Source organism: Anguilla anguilla, chromosome 4 (assembly GCF_013347855.1).
Source record: "Anguilla anguilla isolate fAngAng1 chromosome 4, fAngAng1.pri, whole genome shotgun sequence".
NCBI lineage: Eukaryota > Metazoa > Chordata > Actinopteri > Anguilliformes > Anguillidae > Anguilla > Anguilla anguilla.
This window is the reverse complement of record NC_049204.1, coordinates 4,846,797-4,870,209: the sequence shown is the minus strand read 5'-3', so window position 1 is coordinate 4,870,209 and position 23,413 is coordinate 4,846,797. Positions and strand designations below refer to the sequence as shown.

The window sequence follows — 23,413 nt, the reverse complement described above, 5'->3', positions numbered from 1 at the left end:
CTCAACGCTCTCTTTGTTACTTTATAATCCCTTGAACTTTGACCCCCTATCTAGCAAATTGGCCCCAGTTTTGCCAGGCTTCTTCTTTTTTTTATTTTATCGTGTTACATTTTCATTGCTACTTCGTCTTTAATCATGGTTACATTGTTTTTATTTTTAAGTTTTTTAATTAAAAAAAACTTTGAGCGGGAAGATGACAGCGTAAATTAACCTGGGATAAGCGGTTGATATGTTCCGTCTCCTTGTGAGGTTGCTTAATTTGCCTAAATTGTGAAGGAATGGCAGAAATAGGGGGGTAGGGCTGACCTGATAAAGACCTTTGCAAATGACTCGGCGCAAGGGAGCCCTTGGAATGCTAACTCTGCTAGCTATTTAATTTTTCCGCTTCTAATTGCTTCCATCTTACCTATGTGCGTACATTGTCCTGCTGACTAATGGACGTAACCGGCTTTGCGTACATAACGCTGTTTTATTGCCTGTGTTTAAAGGCTCGCACCGAGGCTTGTATAAAACTGTTTTTCCGGTTCTCAGCTCCTCCGGTTTGGAATGAACTCCAGAAAAGAGCTTTACTTGGCTCAGACGCTCGTATCATTTAAATGCTTTTAAAGCAAGGGTGACAGTTAATGGCGGAATTCGAAATTTGTAAATGCCGTTATGACCGTTACATTGCGCTGTATAACTGCTCTCCTGTAGATAACCAGATGTGATACTTGTTGCTGCTTTTGTGTTTAAATGTTGGAATTTTGTTAATGTCTGTAATCTGTTGCTGCTTTCTTGGCCAGGACTCTCTTGGAAAGATAGATTTTTTATTTATTTATCTCAGTATGAGACTAACCTGATTTGAATAAAGGTTAAATGAAAAATGAAAAAAGAATCTGATACAGACGGTAAGAAAAAAGCATGGAGGACTGTTATACTGTATATAGCACCAGAAAGCAGAAGCAGGGACTTGTGTCAGAATCGATTCAGCGATTCAGTACTGGATACTCGTCATTCCCAACTGCCAATAATAAATAAATAAATAAACTTTTATTGCTGCAAAAGTGATTTTGCAAACCGCTGCGAGAAGAAGAAATGATTCAAGAACCTTTTTTTTTTTGACCGTCTGTCCCAGAACTGCACTGCTGGGAAGACGTTTCTGGAATTCCATGGAAGACTGAATATACTAATAACATGCGCACAAAACCTAATGACGCACCCAATGACTGATGCAAGACAAACATCACGGCCAGTTATTGGCCATGTCACGGGTTTGGCATGTGATAAAGGTCTAAATGGTGCGGGGGGGGGGGGGGGGGGGGGTCAGTTCTATTTTGACTTAGTAAATGAATTCAGTTGAAAGCCTTCGTAGAACATAACAGGTATTTTTCTTATTGCGTGGATTGAATTTCAGTTCATTTCCTGAATCAACAGAATCAAAATGAAACCCAGACCTTGGTGTATAGGGGCTGCTATCAGTAATGCAATGGCTGATGAGTCTAGCATTGTCAGACTGACTTTTAAAGGGGAGGGCAGCCTATAGGGATTTAGATGTCTAGAGTGTACTTTCTGCGAATTTCTTCCCTTTTGTGTGGAATTATCTTGCCTGCACAGTGTGAGGGCACTGTATATTAAGAACCAACACTGAATGCTGTATTTAGCTAACGGAGGGCTGAAGTATTTTTCAAACAACTGCTTTATTGACCACACAATCACTTGGCAACCATGTTTATGGATTTTTGTTAACAGACAGTTTTGTTATTATCCTCAGTGGTCAAAAATATTAGTGAAGTATTAACTTGTTTTTTTCAAAACACTGATAAAGAAGCGGTCTAACCTGGATATGGTCATTTTTTTAGCAAGTGTGGCGTTTTTGGCTTCGAAAGCTGAACTAGATATCAGTGTTTTTTTGTTTGAAAAGCACTATGCAACCATATCTTCATAGTATGGTTTCAGATCGTTATTTCTTTAAAAAGACGTACAGAGTGGCATACAGAGAATAAAAGCACATAAAACAGATATAATCTATTCTCAGAATAAATTCGGCCTTAAAGCATTAAATGAGGCATTGTTTTGCACGTAGCTTTATTATTATTTCTCGAGCTTTCGGGTTGTGAATGATAGGGTCTTATGCAAACTGGAGGCTGTGTGATGACTACCTGTGAGCAGACAAATTAAAATGGCCGCAGGTAAACTTCACATAATTCACAGGATCAAATTTAAAGCGAATGTGAAGTTGAAACCTGCTGTAGGATTGTACAGTTTTTTTTGCCTGGTTAGAATGCTGTGCAACACATATTACATTACATTACAGGCATTTTCACAGACATTCTTATCCAGAGAGACTTGCACAACCTTTACGCAGCATTTACACTGCATCCATCTCTATAAACTTATTTCCTTTTGCTTTTTTTTTTCTCAGGATAAAAGTACAAATCTGTGAAATCCAGCTGCTCTGTCAAGGAGGAAAAAATCAACTTCAAACTGTATTTTCAGCAGTGATTACGTGATGAAAGGTCGATGTTAAATCTGTAGACAAAGCCAAGAAGCTTTGATGCAAAGCAGTGAGCAGGTCACTTGATCTTAGGCTAGCACATCTTATTTCACATAAGAAATACATTCTGTTTGTAAAAGAAATCCATTGCGTCCACTAATCTCAGAATATGACTTTGAGCTAACAGACACTGGTGAATACCTTGGAGTTAACTGGGAAGAAGAACCACCGAAGTTCTATTTCAATTCAGTAAATTCGGGAAATCATTTATTTTGATAGTAAATAATTCAATTGAATTAATTGAAGTGTGATCCGCATAAGAACCGAAAATGTGTTTTTCCTGTTCGTCATCACTTGGTATCCTGAATTAGAACAGGGGAATACCTAATGGTGAGAACAGGCCATTTGGCCAGGCTAAGCTCATCACTGATCTACAGACTGGAGCAGGGGTGTCCGATCTTATCCTAAAAGATCCGGTGGGGGTCCTTGTTTTATCCCCGCACGAAGAGCCTGATTTGCTAAGACCTACAACTAAGACCTTTTGCACACACGCAGAAGTCATATAACATTACCAATGACTGGTCATGGTGTTTGTTTTGCGCCAGTCATTGGCTGTGCTGTTAGTCTTAGCTTAGCTATTAGTCTAAAATGGATGGTTATGCACGTACTACAGGCGTCAGTAAATCAGGCCTTTTGAGTTGTAAGATGGATAAGATGAGTTTGGACACCCCTGGAGTAAGAGAGTATCCAGCACTGCACCTGACCAAAACATGACCAGTCTGAGAGACTCCGCCTCTACTGTATGACCTGGCAAAGAGGCTCCTCCCATTCACTCCTCACAACCTGCGTGAAAAAAGTACTTCCTGATTAATGGTGGAAAAAAAAAAAAAAAAAGACACAATGGGCTGAACTGACCCCCTCGGAACCCTGAGTGGGCTCGTGTCTTAGTTAGGCATCGGAGAAGGGGGGGCCTCGAGGGCGACCGTGAGGGGGCCCGTGAGGGGGACCATGCGGGGGCCCGCGAGGGGGACCATGCGGGGGCCCGTGAGGAGGCATCCCAGGCATGCTGCCACCGTGCGGATGATGCGGAAAGCCGTGGGGGGGGAAACCGAATAGGGGAGGAGGGCAGATGGGGTAGATGGAGGGGTCTGTTTTTTGCTGGCCTGGGCAGCGATGGGGGCGGTGAGGGAACATATGGGGGAGGCCATGGGGCCTTTGGAATTCAGGGGGGGGGCCATGATGGGGGGGGTGAGGGGGCGGGATGGCAGGGCGCGTGTGGTGCCCGGGGTGGTCATGATGATGGCCACACCCTCTCCCCGCAGGACCGCCGTGGGGATGGTGATGATGGTGATGATGATGGTGATGATGATGGTGACCTTCGTCCGTCACGTTCTGCAAAGGGCCGTAAGGCGCGCATTTTGTTCAACGAGTACAAAACACCTGTCGTTTACGTTTTCAATCAACCCAGAAGCGTCTGACAGCCACTCTCATCCAGTTCTATCCACACCGTACATTTTTAAAGCATATAATCCACGTGTACAGCACAATATACTATGGCTAGTCAGGTTAAGAGGTCTTGTTGAACGACACAAAAGCAGTGTCACGCCCCTAGAACTGAACCTTGAAGACCCCTGAGTTACAAGCTCGGTTCCTTATGCCTTACACTGCCTTCTCCTGAGAGAGGTGCTTGAAAAGTGTTTCTTTCAGTAAAGAAATGAAGTACCTGTGCATCGTAGATCTCGCAGTCCACAAACACTTCGTCGTTTCCGAGCAGGGTTGAGCTGCAGAAGCCGTGACGCTGCACACGGCACGGAGAAGATGCCGGATTTAACCCTTTAAGGTTTGAGGTCTCAGGTACTGTACGTGACTAGAATGTTCTTAACTGAGCATTCTAATGTTGATGTGACAATCGCTACTGGTAACTGAGCATTCTAATCCTGATGTAACAATCATTACTGTTAACTGAGCATTCTAATGCTGATGTAACAATCACTATTGGTAACTGAGCATTCTAATGCTGATGTAACAATCACTACTGGTAACTTAGCATTCTAATGCTGATGTAACAATCAGTACTGTTAACTGAGCATTCCAATGCTTATGTAACAATCACTACTAGTAACTGAGCATTCTAATGCTGATGTAAAAATCACTACTGGTAACTGAACATTCTAATGCTGATGTACTGTAATAATCACTACTGGTAATTGAAAGCAATGGGCTTTTAGAACACTGAGAAAATACATTTTCAAATTATTCCAACACTTAATAATGTATGGGTAAAAGTACAAATATATTTCAGATATTACAATAAATGTATTCAAAAAGAAACCGACGTGTAATATATTGTTCATTCGATTTTCAAGCAGTCCTTCACACATGCAAAGCAGCAAAACAGCTTTTTGAAACTTTTACTGTTGGATTTAATATCTCTTTCCAGTATGAAACCATAGCAAATTCCATGTTATTTTTAATATGCTCCTCGTTTAAGAAGTGCCATGGAACTGCTCTGTGTCTTGTAAGTAATATCCCAAAGAGCACGTTCATCATTGCGATTTCATTTTATGACCCTGTGAGCACCTCAAAAGATCAGAAATTGACATGCTGCTTCTTTTGTTGATTGGGCCCTTGCTACGCCAATGGGAGGGCGGTACTTACAGCGTCACTGTCACAAAGGGGCCGACAGGTTTCCTTGTTTTCGGGCTCTTCCCCCCGAGAACAGCTCGTCTCCACGATGGCAAACTCGGCGAAGAACGACTGTCCCAGAAACATGTACTGTTGGGGAGAAACACGGTGGTCTGCTCTCACAGTCAGGACAACGGCAGACCGCCTTACTAGATTATATGGATGTAATAACTACACCTTCTTTTTGTGTGTATTTTTCTCAGCCGGGGATAAATTTCAGCTCAAGAAACATTGCCAGCCCAGGGGTTATGTCTTTATCCCATGTGAATATGTAATATATTGACGTGTTTCATATAAATATGTCTGCAGTGGGGCCTGGTGGGACCGGGTTGTAGATAATTCCTATAGCAGCATTTCCTAAGCCATCGGTGGGAACCAAAAATGGGTCATGGGAGTGTGGTGGGTCCCAGAGTGAGTCTATAGTACACTAGGCTGTGCTCATATGTGTATTTGATGGGTCCCTGAAAGATACTAACCTTCCTACTTGGGCCCTGATATTAAAATGTATTTTTAATTTGGGTCCCAATATTTAAGGGTTTAAGAACCAGTGGGCTACAGTGAAGAGGCTGAATGACTCGTATGGTGCATGCATTCTGAGCACCCTGTAGGGAGAGAGGATTGGCTGGAAAAGCCCTGTAGGCAGGAGGTGATTAGCTGGAAATGCCCTGTAGGAGACATGATTGGCTGGAAACGCCCGGTAGGAGACGTGATTGGCTGGAAATGCCCTGTAGGAGACGTGATTGGCTGGAAGTGCCCTGTAGGCAGAGGTGATTGGCTGGAAGCGCACTATAGGAGACGTGATTGGGTGGAAGTGCTCTGTAGGAGTTGTGATTGGCTGGAAGCAGCAGTACCTGTGTGGACAGCCTGCCAACCTCCATCAGTCTGAAGAGAGAGGTGTCGTTGGATTCTTGGTTGAACTTCTTCAGGGCACGCTTGACGCTGTCCAGGCCCTGGGAGTCGTTCAGGGGGAGCAGAGTGGGACAGTCTGGGCACACAGCCACTAACTCCTCTGCTGAAGCTGGGGGTGGGGGGGGGGGGGGGGGGCGGGGTAACATACATCACTGTTTGTGTTCCCTAAAAGGCAGGCATTCTCATACTACTGAGGCTTTTGTATACTCTACCATTCCCATGGACTGCAGCATTCTTACAGACCAGCTAAGGAGCATTACCATAGGGTAGCTAGCAGCTAATGAAGCATTTCCATGGAGTAGCTAGTGGTTAATGAAACATTTCAATAGAGTAACTAGTGGCATTTCCATAGAGTAGCTAGCAGATAATGAAGCATTTCCATAGAGTAGCTAGTTGCTAATGAAGCATTTCCATAGAATAGCTAGCAGCTAGTGAAGCATTTCCATAGAGTAGCTAGTGGCTAAGGAGCATTCCCATAGACTAGCTAGTGGCTAAGTAGCATTTCCATCTAGTAGCTGGCTGCTAATTAAGCCTTTCCATAGAGTAGCTAGCTGCTAATGAAACCTTTCCATAGACTAGCTAGCGGCTAATGAAACCTTTCCATAGAGTAGCTAGCTGCTAATGAAACCTTTCCATAGACTAGCTAGCGGCTAATGAATATTGATACGCATTCAACCACACATTTTATTTGGAACTTGGATGATTTAGTTCAGGAAATTGTAATGCTTTTCTTTTCTTTTTTCTTCCTGTAATGTATGACACATTTAAAAGCAGCACGAAGCCTACCTGGTGCCGATGTGCATGAGTACTTTATTTTGGGCTTCCCTTCCTTGACGGCCAAGGTGACGTTGCAGTCTGCCTTCACTTTCTGTGTGGGAACAGACATTATGCACTAGCTCTTATTGCACAATATTATTCCTTTCCATTACATCTTAGCAAATCCTGGAAAGATAAGAAGTGATGGACTTTCTTAAAACTCATTTAAGCTTGCGGGCAACTAAAGTTGCCGAAGTCTCTACCACTCTTTTTCCACCTGTGAATATTTTTTAGATGACTATAGTTGTCAAAAGCTCTTCCTGAGGTTGTCTACTTGCATGCCAGTTCTTTTTAAAGCATCTACAGTCATCCAAAACATATTCACAGATGGAAAAAGAGTGGTAGAGACTTTGGCAACTTTAGTTGCCCGCAGGTTTAAATGGGTTAAAACAACGACAACGATAAAAACACCGAAGAGCTTCAAACGGTTTCCCGTCGGCCCATTTACTGTACCGTTTCCTCCATCGCACGGAGCTCACACTCCTCGAAGGGTTTGGGATTCACAACGTGGCACTTGGTCTCCTCCAGATCCAGCTGCAGTTCGAACTCACAGCTGGAGTCATCCTGCGGAAGATAAATAAATAAATAAATAAATAAATAAATAAATAAATAAATTTAAATAAACAAAATGCATATTACAATCGCTGCTGTTGCTGATTCGAATGGCGATGCTGCAGTGTGGATGTAGCAGGACGGTGGTTTGATTCAGTGCCTGTCCTATAATCAGGCACTTGAGCGTGTAGTCGACAAATCATAGATTCTGAGGAAAACTTGAGCTGAATGCAACAGATAGCACTAGCCTATTACCCTGGCATCAGCAATACTTTACAGAATGTCAATATCAGTAGTGTTCAGCTGTATTTTTAAACAAGCGCGAATCCACAGTAGCCGCGACCGCACACGCGCATGCATCCGTGTGTGCATGCAGCCACCCACACACCCTCACACAAATACGTGACCTCTTCTTTGGCTTGTGACCAACCTTTCCACAAAATCTTGTGCAAATCTGTGAATCCATTCGGGAGTTATGCGCCTTTTTGTGATAGGCCACGCCCATCGCCACACCCCCTCTTGGTCAATCGGCCTTAAAAATGACTCAGCTCTACCTTCGGTCATGACTAACGTCCATGCCAAATTTCTGCCTTCCGGGGGTGAAAACTGTGGCCGCTACGGGGTGGGACACTTTTTGTGGAACAACCGACCAACCAACCGACCGACCGACAGACAGAGCCATAGAGCTGCGTTTGCAGCTAAAAATATGTATATATATATTTAGTTAGGGCTTTTTCAGACAGAACGGTGTTGAGAGACTGGGAGAGACATGCGATAAAGGTCGCGCAGTTGGATTTGATCCATCGACGCCTCAGCAGTGTAATAAGCATGTAGTCTGTGCTCTACAGGCTTCAAGTCACCCCCCTGTGTTTACCCCGCTGAATTTCCCCCCGGGTGTTTTCCCGAATAGACACCCCTCGATTTCCGCGCGCTCACCTTCTGCACCACGCCGCTGGACCGGGTCTTGCCGAGCCGGTACTTGTATCCGTGGTGATGGTGGGCGTTGATGAGCCGGAGTGCGGCGAGGGACGTGGCGTTGCTCTGGTCGTCGCAGGCGATGGCGAGGGGCTCGGGCGGGGGCGGCGGCGCCGCGAACACCGCGGTCAGCGCGCCCAACACGGCAGTTAGCGCCGCCAGCGTCCTCATGGTCCCCTGTGCTCTACCACGCACAACGCAGCGCCGCGGCGGGAAAATGTACCTGCACGGCAACGAAAACGCCACGGCAACGAAAACGCCACGGCAACGAAAACACCACGGCAACGCTGACCGCCGCTCCCTCCGTGCAGCACGTATTTATACTGTTTATCTGCCATTCAAACGGGGGGGGGGGAAAGGGAAGGAGAGTAAAAAAAAAAAAGGCAAACGGCCTTCAGCCTGTGGGCACTGCCAGGGTCAATGGGTATGAGTAAATATACAGCAGACTGTCCTTTCTGTACGTGTCTGTTTGTGTCTGTGTCTGTGTCTGTGTCTGTGTGTGTGTGTGTGTGTGTGTGTGTGTTTGTGTGTGTGTGTATGTGTTTGCGTGTCTGTTTGTGTCTATGTGTGTGTGTGTGTATGTGTTTATGTGTTTGCGTGTCTGTTTGTGTCTATGTGTGTGTGTGTGTGTGTATGTGTTTATGTGTTTGCGTGTCTGTTTGTGTCTATGTGTGTGTGTGTGTGTGTGTGTGTTCCTGAGTGACTGTGTGTGTGTGTATATGTGTTTACGTGTCTGTTTGTGTGTGTGTGTGTGTGTGTGTTTGTGCGTGTGTGTGTGTGTTTGTGCGTGTGTGTGTGTCTGTATGTGCATATGTGCTCTATTTATCTAAATGTGTGCCTGTGTGCACGTATGTGTGTGTGCATGCATGTGTGTGTGCATGTGATGGGTGTATGTGTGTGTGCTTGCATGTATGTGTGTGTGTGTGTGTGTGTGTGTGTTTGTTTGTGCGTGTGTATGTGCATGTGTGTGTCTGTGTGCAAGTATGAGTGTGCGTGCATGCATGTGTGTGTGCATGTGGTGTGTGTGTGTGTGTGCGCTTGCATGTATGTGTGCGTGCGTGTGTGTGCCTGCAGGTACTTGCCTGAGTCTTTGTGATAGATTCTTCAAAATTCCATTTCCAAGCCCTCATTGGACAGTGGACATCATGTGACGATCAGTCTGGTAAGTTTACCTTTAATTTCTGACCCCAATCCTCTTCATTTCTCACAGCACCACAATTTTTTTTGTTGTTTTTTTTTTTTTTAATACAAATCGCTATTTACAGAGGTTAAGTAAACAGTGTTAGTATTTAACTCTGAGCATGACTGGCCTGGGGGTCAGTGACAGTGAATGCGGTTTCATTTCTACCAATCAGGGCTCAGGCCTACAATCGGCCGCCTGGCAAGTGTGCAACGCACGATGGCGTCCGGCGGCAACACATTAGCATGTGGTGCCTAAATAAAAAATAGAGCCCGTTAAGGCACTCATTGCAGTTGACTTGAGTCAGAAATTGCACATAATTAATGGGGGGTGTGTTCACTGTTGGCTAAAAAAAAAAAATAGCAGTGTTCATTGCTATATTCGCACATGCTCAGTCCCCTTAAATTTCACTTTGTCGGCAAACATTTTTTTTGCCATTAATTCCTCTTTTCCCTCAATCGACCCCTTTGTGGCTTATTCACCACTGAAACTGAATACATTGCAATATGTTGTAAATACGTTGTTGACTTTTTGGAACATACGCATGTAATTATAAGTACAATCTGTATACTTGCCAATATATTGTTAATGTATTTATTTCGAAATATTTCCTGCAGTGCTTTAAACTGTGGGATTGTTATGAATTGATACTGTAGATTTGTGGTGCTAGTGAACACATCTTCCTAATGGACTGCATTTATATAGCGCTTTTATGCAAAGCGCTTTACAATTGATGCCTCTCATTCGCCGGAGCAGTTAGAGGTTAGGGGTCTTGCTCAAGGACACTTCGACATGCCCAGGGCGGGGTTTGAACCGGCAACCCTCCGACTGCTAGACAATCGGTCTTACCTCCTGAGCTATATCGCCCCTGTTTAGCATTCCTACCCACGCCCCCACCCCCCCACCCACCCACCTTAATGAAAGGGGCTTCAGGGATGGACATGCTCAGGAGAGGCCAGTGGTCCTGGATTATTTTATAGCTGGGGTTATAAAACAGGCCACTTAGTTTAAATTAAATATCTGCAGGCCAGTTTTTCTGCTAAATTGGGATTTACAGTCACAATGTAACCTTTATTGATACAGCAAGTTAAATAATGTCTGAGCAGTAAAGTATGGGCAATAATAAAGTAAGATGTGCATTTGTGCCTTAAATGTACTTCATATAGTAATTGTTACATAAAACATTGTCCATTTACTCACTCTGTGAGTAAAAAGCTTTTTTAAACTGAGAGATTTTACAAATCAACAAATGACTCTGGACTCATGACCCGAAAACAGTGATTATTTTGTTTAACGGTAATAACGGACTACAGATAATAATGATTATGATTGTAGTATGAAGTGTCTACTTCATTTCTTTAAGATGTTTCTTTGATGTTTATGTTTATGGTGCTTCGTGGTCACATTAAAGTAGATAGGGGGACTATTTTTGGGTGAATACGTTTTGCATTTCATGTGTTTTTCCCACTTTCTGCATGTGAGAAGGGCCATCCAGAACAGAGCAGGTGTACAGTATGTTGTCATGACAATGACGTCACGGCAACACTGATGACAGTTTGGCCAGTTTACTTTTGAAATACCCAGGCACACTGCCACACGGTGTACAGTGGGGGAATACTGGACCCAATATCATTTGTTTGCATTTGTTATATGTTTATATGGTACACTTTTATTTGAAATAGAAAACAATTAAAAAATTTTTTTTTAATTTTTTTTTTTTAAAGCCACAGACAATGTTGTCCGCGTGCCTGATTCTGTACCTCAGAAACAAACGGGATTCGAAAACGCAGAAGAGGTGAGAAGACATCGTTCTTTATTTCCTCAGGGAAAAGGGGCGGGGCTCGGCTCGGGGGGGGCGGTGAAGCGCGTGCGATCGCGAGCACGCAGCGCGGCTTCCGCCGTTAGCGCCGCTGCTAATCCGGCGGCGCGCGTTCCTGTCTTTTTGTTGTTTTCGGGCTAAGGCTCCGGGTTCCCCGTTTTTCAGAAAAGCCTGCGCCTGCCTGGGCACAGCTGGATGCCGGGACCCATAGGCAGGGGCGGGGGGCCCTCGGGGTCGGGGGCGGTGTCGGGGGCGGGGGCGGGGGCCTCTCTCTTCACCACCGCCGGGACCTCCACGGACTCCTTGGACTCCGACAGCAGGCCGGTGGCCGACGGGTCGCTCAGGTGGAGGTGGATCAGCTTGTGGTGCATGTTGCCGGGCAGGGGGGCGGGGGCGACGGGCGGGGAGGGCGGCACCCCTCCCACCGTATCATTCGTTGCCGGGGCGACAGGAGCAGGAGCAGGCTGGGGGGTTGGGGAGAGAGAGAGAGAGAGAGAGAGAGAGAGAAGCCCGGTGTTATTTTATCCAAATTTTTGTTGCAGATCGAAGATGAAACTGCTTTTCAGCGAAGACGCTTACTGTATAGAATTCTTGCTTGGAAAGATGAAAGTGGGATATTTATATTTATTACATTTAAGTCTTATTGAGTCCATTAAATGGATAAGCTGTCTGTTTTTCGTTGTGCCTGTTTCTGACTTCAGGTTTCAGGTTGAAACAGAACAGGAATAGAGAAATGTCTTTGTAACAACTTCAATAAAAATATGTTGATCTAAAGTCTGTCTCTGTGACAAAGAAGACAAAAAAGATTTTTACCGCTTGGAAGATCTTGCAGTTCACCGTGAGCGCGGACGGCTGTCCAACTGAGGTAGCCACGCAGACTGCTAGGCGCTGAGGAAGAGGAAGATGAGGAGGAGGATGAGGTTGAACTTCGGAGGTGACCACGTGTGCATCGCATTCATATGATGTTCTGAGCTGAAGAAGTGTGCTCTTAAAGGGGACCTCCCCCCAGTTAACCCTTATCTGGTCTGTTCTGTCTTACACAGTAAACCATTCAGCGTCAAATCAATTCCCACAGAGTACATAATAGTCTCTGTTGGACTGATATATATTCTGTTAAATCTGAATTTACACTGGGCATTTTGCCATGTAATACTACTACTACTACTATTACTACTACTACTACTAATAATAATAATAATAGCATATGCAATTCATTTCTAATGTCGAAGCACTTACTAGGTACGAGTTTTTCACCAAACTGCTGGAGGTTGACCAGGTGTCCTGACCTAACTCTACCTGTACCTCAGCCAGCTGCAGTGAGGCAGTGTGTCTGTCCATCAGTTCATACCAGAGCCTCCTTTCCCTTGGTTTTTTTGTCTGAACTTACGGCTTCAGGTCCTTGCAGAGGAACACATCCTCCGGCAGGTGTGCAATCCTTTTCCACGAGGACAAACTCAGCATCCATTTTGGCTCCTCCACCAACCACCTGAAAGAGGGCATGGGGAGACAAAATGGAGGGAATTTTTTTGTCGTAATTTCGTTCCAGGTCATTTTGTGAGGACAGTTTATGGATTGCGATTTTGACCATGGTAAACAACGACGCACTAGGAAAGCCAGTATTTGGCAATGATTAACCCTGGAATTTAGGGATGGAATTGAATCATTTGGCTATGATTAACACCGAAACATATGGACAGAATTTAATCATTTTCCACAATTAAAACTGGAAAATAGGGATGGAATTGAATCATTTGTCCATGATTAACAGTAAGAAAATCGGGATCAAAGTTAATCATTTCACCTTGATATGATTAACACTGGAAAACAGAGACAGACAATTGAATCATTTGACCGATATTAACACTGACAAAAATTGGGATGGAAGTTAACCGTTTCGCCGATGATGAGATTAAAACTGAAAAACGTAAGCACTCGATCTACGCTTGAAAAAAGGCTCGAGCGCTCACCTGCGAGGTCAGTCTGGCGACCTCCAGCAGCGCGAACGTGGTGGTGAAGTTGGACTGCTTGTTGAACATGGCCAGGGAGCGGTCTACCATCTGCAGGCCGTCTGTATGGTTCAGAGGGAGAAGAACTGGGCAGCCTACGCACATCTGCTCCCTGGATTCTGCGGATGGACGAGGGAGGGAGGAACACCTTTACCTGTGTACACACCTAGACGTATAGTCAGTACGTACGGGAAAATAAACTTTTTTTTTTTGTTTTTGCAGGTAAACCAGCAAGTGCCTGAGAATCTGTTTGTACCCATACATGTGACTAACCCAAACCATACTCACATATGAAAGAAGAATTTGTTTCAGGTATCGATCAAAATAGATGGCTCCTTTAAAACCAGTAAAATAATCGGCAGGAATTCACACAGATTTTACTGCCTGCCTAAATGACATTCGTGCCAGTAAAATTGATTGATGTGTTACCACAGCATGGAACATGTTTCAGCTGATAATCTGACAGAACTGACATTGCTTTGTGTGGACGATTGTCGCATTTGTGTTTGACCTTTTGCTGTAAGTACTTGCGTTTACCTCTAAACCAATAAAATTTTAAAAAGCGTACCTGGTTTGGATTTGCACTTGAAGGCTTTCACGTCTAAAACTCCATTTACTTTTGAAACGGCCACATCACAGTCTCCTTCAATTGTCTGGAAATGAAAGCAATAACAGTACAAATCTAAATATTACATTACAGGCATTTAGCAGACACTCTTATCCAGAGCGACTTACACAACTTTTACATAGCATTTTACATTGTATCCATTTATACAGCTGGATATATACTGAAGCAATTTCGCTTAAGTACCTTGCTCAAGGGCACAACGGAAGTGTCCTACCCGGGAATCGAACATACGACCTTTCGATTACAAGCCCAGTTCCTTACCCACTGTGCTACACTCTGAAATAACATGAGAATTAAAGAAAAAAAAAGAACACAACACAATATTTAAACTGTATAGCAGTAGTTTGGTTCCTCTTAGCTTGATTCGATCAGCAGAGGAAATGTAATACTTCTAGGTTCAATTAAAAAAAAAAAGTATTTAGAACTTTCCACAGTAATACTAAGGTTTCAGAATTGTTTCGCTATCCATCGTCCCACCCCCCTTAGAAATATGGCCTGTAAACCTTGACAAGAGACAGGGGTTATGAGGACTCATGTACGACATAGCTCAGGAGGTAAGAGCAGTTGTCTGGCAGTCGGAGGGTTGCTGGTTCGATCCCCTGCCCTGGGCATGTTGAAGTGTCCCTGAGCAGGACACCTAACCCCTAATTGCTCCCAATGAGCTGACTGGCACCTTGCATGGCAGCCTTTCACCACTGGTGTGTGTGTGTGTGTGACTGGGTGAATGAGAGGCATCAATTGTTAAGCGCTTTGGATAAAAGTGCTATATAAATATATATATCCATTTACCATTTTTATCTTGTCCCTGACGGTGCAGTTTGCAAGTGGTGTGGGATCCAGAACATGGCACGTCGTCTGCAGAAGATCCAGCTCCAGGAGGTAGACCTCCCCACCTATGGGCTGTAGGACAGGTGTAAGGCGGAGGGGTGGGGGGTGGGGGGGGGGGGTTAATTGTCGCAAAAGCGCAAAAACGATCTACTTAACATGGCTTGGAAGGGGGGTGGTATTTCACAAACCATTAGGTTAGCTGGCCAGCATTTGTTAGTGTTTTGACTGTGTTGAAATTCATTCGGAAAACTGTGGTACTTTAGGGCTTCTTTATGAAGATGCAAAAAAAAAAAAAAGAGATTTCTTTTTGATCAGAGGAAACCCTGTATATGTTTGAATAGCCTTTGAGGACATTTTTCCACATAAACTCAGTCTGTGCATTGACCATTCTTTGAATATTCCTATCTGAAACCGTGTACAAGAAAACTCTGTTCTTTAGCACCTCACTGAACGCTTCACCTAAATATTAAAACGTAAATACAACAAACCTTGCTGTATATTTCAAGTCAGTGGAACAGGGGAACAGAAAAGGAGAGAACACTCTTATAACCACATGGTGCTTCTAAACTGCAGTGCTTCTTTGTGTGGTTTAAAACTGATTCCTACAGAGCTACTTTTTTTTTTTAACGCTCCAGTAGAGCAGTCCAACGATTTGTCCCCCCGTAGGATTTCGGGGACGCTCTTCAGAGCTTTCGGGTGTTTTAAACGGGGGCGAGTCGTCGACTTACCGCCGGAATGACCTTGGCATCCTCTATCCTCTCGAGGGCATACTTGTACCCGTGCCTGTGGAGGTTGTTGATGTAGTCCAGAGCGACGAAGGCCGTCTCCTCCACCTCGGGGGAGTCGCACATGGGTCGGCGAGCGGCCGGACCCGGGTCGACGCCGCCTACCCAGGCGACCCCCGCCAGCATCAGACCCAAAACCAGCGCGGTGCCCGCCGTTCTCATGGTAACAGCCGGAGTCCTTCAGAAGAACTGCGATCGAACGCCGGTGCCGCGTCCGTTATTTATACCTTTTCGTTGTCTTCTCCCGACGGTCACACAACCGCGGTAAGAACGACGGCGTTCGCGCCTAAATTGCAGGGGGACCTAGAACCGCTGTGGATCGGGGCCAATGTAAATCCACCCCCTGGATGGTTGAACTCTTTGATCCAACTGCTCTTTTTTTTTTTTTTTTTGTTTAGTGTGTGCCGTATATTTTTTGAAACAGCCAGACGGAGCAGAGTCCAGGTGTTTTGAGGTCAATGGCAAAATACTGAGCGCTTAGATTCTCAGGCCTGTTCAGTTTTAGGACTTCCATTTCAACTGACAGGTAGAAAATAGTTAACTTTTTTTTCTGCAGTAGCCTTTTTTTTGTCAAGATCTCTTGTAATTGTGAAGACTGAAACATTTGCAGGTGGCCATTTTGTCCTGCACTCTTATGCTGAAGTTATTTATTTATTTAATTATTTTATTATAGTAGATAGCATTCATTTAGTGGATGCCCTAACCCACAGTGGTTTACAGTGTGGGAGAGCATGAGTGCTGATATACATGAGTAATACTGACTGGGCAAGAGTGGGGTGGCAGTTTTAAATCAGCAAATTTAAACTCTACTTTTTTTTTTTTCCTTCTTTTTTTTTGTTTAATTCTCGTCACTGATTGGCTAAGGAGTCTGCACACATTGTATCCAAGGCCTGCTAATTGACTGCTAATTGAAAGGAAATCGCAAGAACCAACAGAGACTGCGGCCCTCTGAGAATGGAGTTTGGGTCCCCTGTTTTTAAGCGTGTAGCAGGTGGGAATTTTTTAGGATTTCAGGTCTCGGCACGCACTTCCCGATATGGGGAAAAGATCCTAAATGGGGAAAAGCGTAGCTTCCTAACAATTCGGCGCGACACAGGTGCTCCCGTTCAGCCAATGATACTCCAGGGTACCAGGACCGATGACCAGACATTACATTGTGTGGGCGTCGACCTCATCTTCCCCTCATGGCTCTATTTAGGCATTGTGCAATACACCCCCCCCCCCCCCCCCGCCCCTTTAGGGCACTGTGCAACATCATGCAATCTCCTCTCTTGGCATTGTATAATAACCACCTCTTTTTTCCAATAGAGGATTATACTGGGCACTTATGCACAACCCAGCCTTCGCCGCTCTCCCATCGTATGGCTGGTATAAAACTATTCTTATGCAAATCGCCATTCTGGCGGCAGTGCCTGAATACCCTATTGACATACCGTCGTACACGTAAAGCCTGCCCTTGATCTACGCGCCTTTCTTGCGTTCTCACCGTATCAGACCTAACCTGACAGAACGTAGTCGGCGGGTTAGCCAAGCTTCACCAATTATCTCGACTGCTGTTTCGACCGCAGAGCTGTACTGTCCTGTTTCACTCATTGTGTCTTCTAAGGTGTGAGATTTTTAACAAAAATGTATTCTTGTATTATGAATGACAAAAACATATTCATGTTTTATCTCATAAATATATATATATTTTTTTTATTTGAATGTCACTTTGTAGCGCAGTTTTTTAGCATAGTAGAATATATGGTTCTTGAGATTAAGACCAGTGACTCATGTCCCCGACAAGGGACAAAAAATAATTTCTGGAGGATAAGATGGTAAGGTGTGCTATAAATCTGTGTTTACAAACCTACAGTAAACCGTTTAATGCCAAGTGGCCACAGATGGTAAATTAGCTGTGTGGCTCAATCTGGCTGGTTGCCTTCAAACAATTACTGATATTTTCGTTTCTGTGCAACAAAACACAAACATTTACAGGAAAATACTGCTGCTTGAATCAACTGTCATTCACAGAAAACAGTGTGGCTGGAAGTCCTATTCAAAAACTTATTTACCTACCTGTCAGGACGTTGACCTTTCTTTCATAATGGATATAACTGAAAAACTTGTGTTAAAGCTTTACTCAAATGCTGGTACTTTTTCAAAACTGGCTTCTAACAAACCCAAGCAATAATCACTCTTTCTACTCATTTGGTGTGTGTTTTCATATTTATTGTTCAATGATGTTGAAACTGGATAGAAGAAAACTGGTGGAAGAAAAACATGGTCGCCATGGGGGACTACCACAAGAGGACCATCTTCTATTTAGAATGCTGCCGTTTGATTGGTACAAATATAGACAGCATATGTACTATTCACACCCCGGGGCCTTCTATTTGGGTGCTTTAATGTTACTGCAATCAATAATATTTTTCAGGAAAAATGAAAATAATTTCAATGCATACTAGTTTTGAGGCACAATATTTACAAGCATGTTAAATGTTTAATGCGAATGTTAAATGTTAATGTTAAATGTTAAAATGTTAAATGTGCAGTGTTATAACCCTGTTGTTTATCTGAGGTCTGATCAGAGCCCAGGCCATGGAAGCTCACGATCTACACAGTGGAAAAGCGTGGAGCGCCGGGACACGATCGGAATGGGGACGGAGAGGCCGGGAATACCGACAGGAACACCGGGACGTGGTTGGGGTTCCCATCCAGGGGCGCCTGCCTCTTGACGCGCTGGTTCTTGTACCAAAAGTTTACGGGAGGCCTGAGTATGGCGCCCCCTAGCTCCTCGGAGGAGGACTGGCCGATCGACTCCGAGGACTCGCTGGACGACTCGACTGTTTGCGTGAGGCTAGACGACTCGGGGTAGGCCACCTGGGGAACTGTCTTAAAATTGGAAGGGACGAAGGGCTTTGGCTTGGGGTTTTTAGGAACTGCGGGCGGCTTCGCGGGGCCTGGGGGCTTGGGGTCGAGGTCCGGCCGGGGAACTGCGGTTTCCGGAGGGCTTTCCGGGCTCTTTTCATGCTGAGCAGGTAAGACTTCCGGAACCTTCTTCTCGCGCACGGCACCGTCCACGGCAACCCCAGGCTCCTGTGGGAGAAGAGCGCAGTATAAGCGGTCGTGGAATCTGCGCTTGTAACTTTTGCAGGTTGCAGGTTTGATTCCCAGGCAGGGCACAGCCATTGTAGCTAGGGTTATATAACCAGCATAGCTTCAGTAAACCTCAAGCTGCATGAGTCCACACGCATAGCTCTGTGTCAGTTGCTCTAGATAAGAGTGCTTGCTAAACGCCTTGGTTTAATCATTGATGTGGAGTCATCCCCGACCCCAGGCGGGGACAAATCCAGTTGAATGACACTAAGACTGAACTTGTGTTTGTGCGCAAGCCTCAAAGGTCAGCGTTATTAGCATTTGGAAATCAGAGGCCGTTATCTGTCCAGTAGGCTAAGCTGGGTCCAGGGTTTACTCTTCCTGGCCCACGAGCTCTCCGCTGTGTGTTCAGTCGCGAATATGACTGAGACAGGGATCTGGATCTTTCTCAAAAAAAAATTTTTTTAAAAATCTGATTCCCGCCCCCATCCCAAACGGACGACAAACTAAAGGACGTGGCATCCAAACGAATGTCAAGAGGGGTGTTTGTTGTACCTGTGGGAGGAATATTTCGCAGGACACCTCCACCACGGGGTCAGTCTTTCCGTGAATGGCCCCCACACAGAACCCTGCAGGCTGTCGAATGGAAAAAGGGTCATAACCGCCCCCCCCCCCCAGTCTTAACAACCGGGGCTGCTGGCTGAGGCTTGTCATGGCAAAATGGAGGACAGACAATCCGTTTAAATTTTATGAATGGTTCAATGAGATATTGAGCCCTGCGATAGATTTGGCGGCCTGTCCAGGGTGCCTCTCGCCCCAATACACGCTGGGATAGGCTCCGCCCCCCCCCTCCAGACTCAGCCCAGGATAAATGGGTATAGATCATGGATGGATGGATGTATGGATGGAAAATTACATATATTTTACACCGTATATCCTGGTTCAGAAGAGCAGTTCAAATTCACTCAAGTTTTTTTTTTTTTTTTTTTGAATGGTAGCTCAACACAGACCCAAGGCAACCACAGGACTGTGAATTGAAACCGCGGTAACAGGCTTACCGTACGGCGATAATGGCCGTTTCGTACTTACATCTCCCCCCAAGCCCCCTGGCTTACAAAGTCCAGCATCTAACTGCTTCTCCGGACAGTCCGTCTCCTGAATGGTGTACTCCGCAAACCAGCTCTGCCCCGGTGTATTCTGGGTATTAAAAAAAAACATCGTTTACCCACTTCCAATAGTGGGACACACAAGAAATCAACTAATTAATAATAAAACTTTCCTTCAGACACCGGCAAAAGGTAGGATATATCACCAGATGAACCCTACCAGAAGATTATTAATGGTGGTTATTATATGATTAGAGTACACAGAGGACACCTGACTCCTCTACCTTAATGGATGTCCGAGTGCTGGACCCTACCTTAATGGATGCTGGGTGATGTACCCAACCTTAATGGATGCCTGGTGGTTGTACCCTACCTTAATGGATGCCTGGTGGTTGTACCCTACCTAAATGGATGCACGGTGGTTGTACCCTACCTTAATGGATGCCTGGTGGTTGTACCCTACCTTAATGGATGCTGGGTGATGTACCCAACCTTAATGGATGCCCGGTGGTTGTACCCTACCTGAATGGATGCCTGGTGGTTGTACCCTACGTTAATAGATACTAGGTGATGTACCCTACCTTAATGGATGCTGGGTGATGTACCTTACCTTAATGGATGCCCAGTGGTTGTACCCTACCTTAATGGATGCCTGGTGGTTGTACCCTACCTGAATGGATGCCTGGTGGTTGTACCCTACCTTAATGGCTGCTGGGTGATGTACCCAACCTTAATGGATGCCTGGTGGTTGTATCCTACCTTAATGGATGCCCGGGTGATGTTCTGCAGAGCGAAGCGGTCGGGCATGGTGCTCTGGGCGTTGTATTTGCTGAGCGAAAGCTGGGCAGTCCGCTGGGCCTCTGCACCGTTCACAGGCACCAGCAGGGGGCAGTGTGGGCACGTCCTCAGCAGTTTCTCCGGCTCGTCTGCAGGAGGGCAATGAGAGTGATACAGTGCCATATGGCCTCCACCCCTTTGGGGATGCTGTACTTCTATTGGCCAGAACACTTCCTGATATTTGCTACTTCTATCTCTGTATTTCTCTGTTATGTTTGTCATTCCTGAAGACCGTGGTGTAGCACTCAGTTAACCATTGTGCCTCATTTGTTTTCTCTAGAATTTGAGCAGTCAGCAGCTCTTATGGTGATTAAAATTCCCTGTTCTTCTGTCAAGAGGGCACCCGTGATTATTTCCCTCCCCCCCCCCCCCCCCCCCCGGAGAATATACCAGCAGGTTGTTCAGGAACGGTGTGTTATAGACGCACACACATGTGCGCACACACATGCAAACCCACACAGTCACACACCCATGCGCACTCTCTCTCTCACTCTCTCTCTCTCACGCACACACACACACCCATGCGCACTCTCTCTCTCACTCTCTCACACACACACCAATGTGCACTCTCTCTCTCACTCTCTCTCTCACACACACACACACACATACAAACTCATACAATCACACATGCACTCACTCATTCTCTCACCCACACACACAAATCGGTCTAGTTTATGTGGTTTTGCAATGCAAATGAATGCCATCCATGTGATTGTGAAGGTAATTGGCTGAAGACAGCCAGCATTGGCTCTGTTTATTTATGAACGTACAGTATGGCTGGCAGATGGACTAAGAAAGCTGGCAGATGGACTAAGAAAGATAAACATTCTCATTTGGAAAATTTCAGACTTCCACTTCTAGGAAATCTTCTCCGGCGTATTAGGGTCACAGTGCAAAACAGCCAGTATGACAAGATAAATATTTGTTATTGATCTAAGCCCCAGATCTTTCTGAATCGCACACCCCCCTACCTGGAACCAAGGTGCAGTCATAGCTGTACAGGTATGTAAGCCCTTGTGAGGTCTGTAGGATGGTGACATTGCAACTTCCAGAGGTTTGCTGAGAGAGGAAAATCCGATTTAGTGAGCTGTGAAGACAAGTTGCTTCAAACTTCAAAATAAAACAAAAAACAACATTAGCCACGTTTGCTTCATACCGTGAAACTTTCTGTCCGTGTGAGCAGTTGAACCGGCCAATTTCTGACCGTGTCACATGGCGCTCTGTCTTTGATTGCCTGACATTGTCAACCCGATAACCTCTTTTCAGGTCGTCTGCTGTTGTAAAAATGTAAAAGCTACATTTTCTAGGTTTCTAAGAGCACTTCACCACTTGACTTCACGGCTGTGTTTCATTACTATCACTTTTTTTCCATTTTTTGCAGTGATGCAGTAAAACCTTTTTTTTGTTGTTGTTGCTGTTGTTGTGCCAAAATGAACAGAAAAAGCCACCGATTGAAATTCAAGATAAAAACTGTAATATTCTCTTTCACGGGAGCAGATAGACACGATAAATGTAATACTTCTGTGTCAAATAAATGAAAACGACAACATAAGACTGGAGTTTATTTCAGCTTTTCCTTCACCAGTGTGATTACTTTACCACGTTGTGCCTGGAATTTTTTCTAAGAACAAAAATATGGACTTTCATCCATTAGATACCATATGAGATTTTTCTTATGACAACTGGCATCGTTTCATTTAGATATTTATTTAAAATGCATCTGAATGTAATGATGAACTACCACACCCATGAAACTTCATTTCCAGCCTTATTTGTAAATAAATCTATGCTAATAAACTAGGAGGTTTTGTCTGTATTTTTTCAATTGCAGTGTTCACAATGCAATTTCAAGATAGGCTGCATTGGTGAAAGTTTTATAAAGTGGTTCAAAAACATTATTTTTAAACGAAACCCTACAATGCCTGTAGGGCAGATTCTGAACTCCAGATTTCGAGATTAGCTTTTCAGGTCTGTGCAATGCTAACTTGCACTGAAATCTCAGGGGGTTGTGACCCTAAATCTACCCCCCTGCCACACTCAACCAGGCCCAAACACTTGCTGCAGAGGACCTGCTTCAAGAATGTGCCGGGTGAGGCTTCTGTCGACGGAATGACAGCATTGGGCGGACCAATGGACCAATCACAGCGCGGGAATCGGCCAGCCTTACCGTTTCCATGACGGGCCTGATGTCACAATGCTTCCAGGGTTTGGGGCTCCTGACGTGGCATTTTGTCTCCAGCACCTCCAAGTCCAGGTAGTAGACCTTGCCAGCAGGACCCTACGAGCGGAAGAGCATCCGGTCCGCATGACGATCGAGAGGACAAATGGCAAGCGCGGCTCGTGAAAATTAAAACCATTTTCCTTCTTCCACTTCCTCCACCTTACATGTCCCTTGCCCAGAAATGGTGGTCGCGGCAGAGCGGAATCTATTTCCTGTTTCGCTTGCTGTCAAAATAAGAGCAAGTGGCAGCAGATCAAAATGTAAAGGACACTGCCGTCAGATATTTGTTTAAAGCATTAAATCCAGAGCCAGTGCTGCTACACCAGGATTATATCAGTTACCTGAATCTCGCAAGCATGTCAAGGGTGGTCAACGGAAACCACAGGATTGTCTGTTGCTGTACAGATTTTTGATTTCCCTCTGTACCTCCACGTCTGCTCAGTATAGCATTTATGATGCTGTTTATGCATTTACAAGATGTGGACTACACTACAGAATGCTGTCAGACAAGATCC

At 45.0% G+C, this 23,413-nt stretch overlaps 2 protein-coding genes across 2 annotated transcripts in view; both read right to left on the bottom strand.

The window, feature by feature from the left end:
* Window positions 1-2,040: 2,040 nt before the first annotated feature.
* On the bottom strand, window positions 2,041-15,944 carry ahsg1 (alpha-2-HS-glycoprotein 1). Its single transcript, XM_035413274.1, has 14 exons — window positions 15,600-15,944; window positions 14,833-14,943; window positions 13,984-14,068; window positions 13,377-13,534; window positions 12,797-12,895; window positions 12,223-12,297; window positions 11,577-11,873; window positions 8,372-8,716; window positions 7,337-7,447; window positions 6,854-6,935; window positions 6,010-6,176; window positions 5,132-5,248; window positions 4,197-4,271; window positions 2,041-3,865 (listed from the first exon to the last, which is right to left on the bottom strand). Exons 1-14 carry the CDS (start codon window positions 15,816-15,818, stop codon window positions 3,422-3,424), a joined length of 2,385 nt encoding a protein of 794 aa, XP_035269165.1. The 5' UTR covers window positions 15,819-15,944; the 3' UTR covers window positions 2,041-3,421.
* Window positions 15,945-17,845: 1,901 nt separating this feature from the next.
* Window positions 17,846-23,413, bottom strand: part of si:ch211-262h13.5 (uncharacterized protein LOC571127 homolog) — a 6,613-nt gene continuing 1,045 nt past the window's right edge. The window contains exons 2-7 of the mRNA XM_035414088.1: window positions 22,845-22,955; window positions 21,649-21,736; window positions 20,600-20,766; window positions 19,824-19,931; window positions 19,290-19,370; window positions 17,846-18,734 (exon numbers count right to left, since the gene is read on the bottom strand). Of these exons, the coding sequence (XP_035269979.1) occupies window positions 18,252-18,734; window positions 19,290-19,370; window positions 19,824-19,931; window positions 20,600-20,766; window positions 21,649-21,736; window positions 22,845-22,955 (1,038 nt within the window). The 3' untranslated portion in view covers window positions 17,846-18,251. The remainder of the gene's footprint in view (window positions 18,735-19,289; window positions 19,371-19,823; window positions 19,932-20,599; window positions 20,767-21,648; window positions 21,737-22,844; window positions 22,956-23,413) is intronic.

Excerpts from the sequence above, each read along its gene's own strand:
- ahsg1 (XM_035413274.1), bottom strand. The coding sequence starts at position 15,818 with ATGAGAACGGCGGGCACCGCGCTGGTTTTGGGTCTGATGCTGGCGGGG. Across the intron at positions 14,944-15,599 it reads ATGCCAAGGTCATTCCGGCG|CCCATAGGTGGGGAGGTCTA; the intron begins GTAAGTCGACGA and ends CCTGTCCTACAG. Across the intron at positions 11,874-12,222 it reads ACTGCAAGATCTTCCAAGCG|CCTGCTCCTGCTCCTGTCGC; the intron begins GTAAAAATCTTT and ends CCAACCCCCCAG.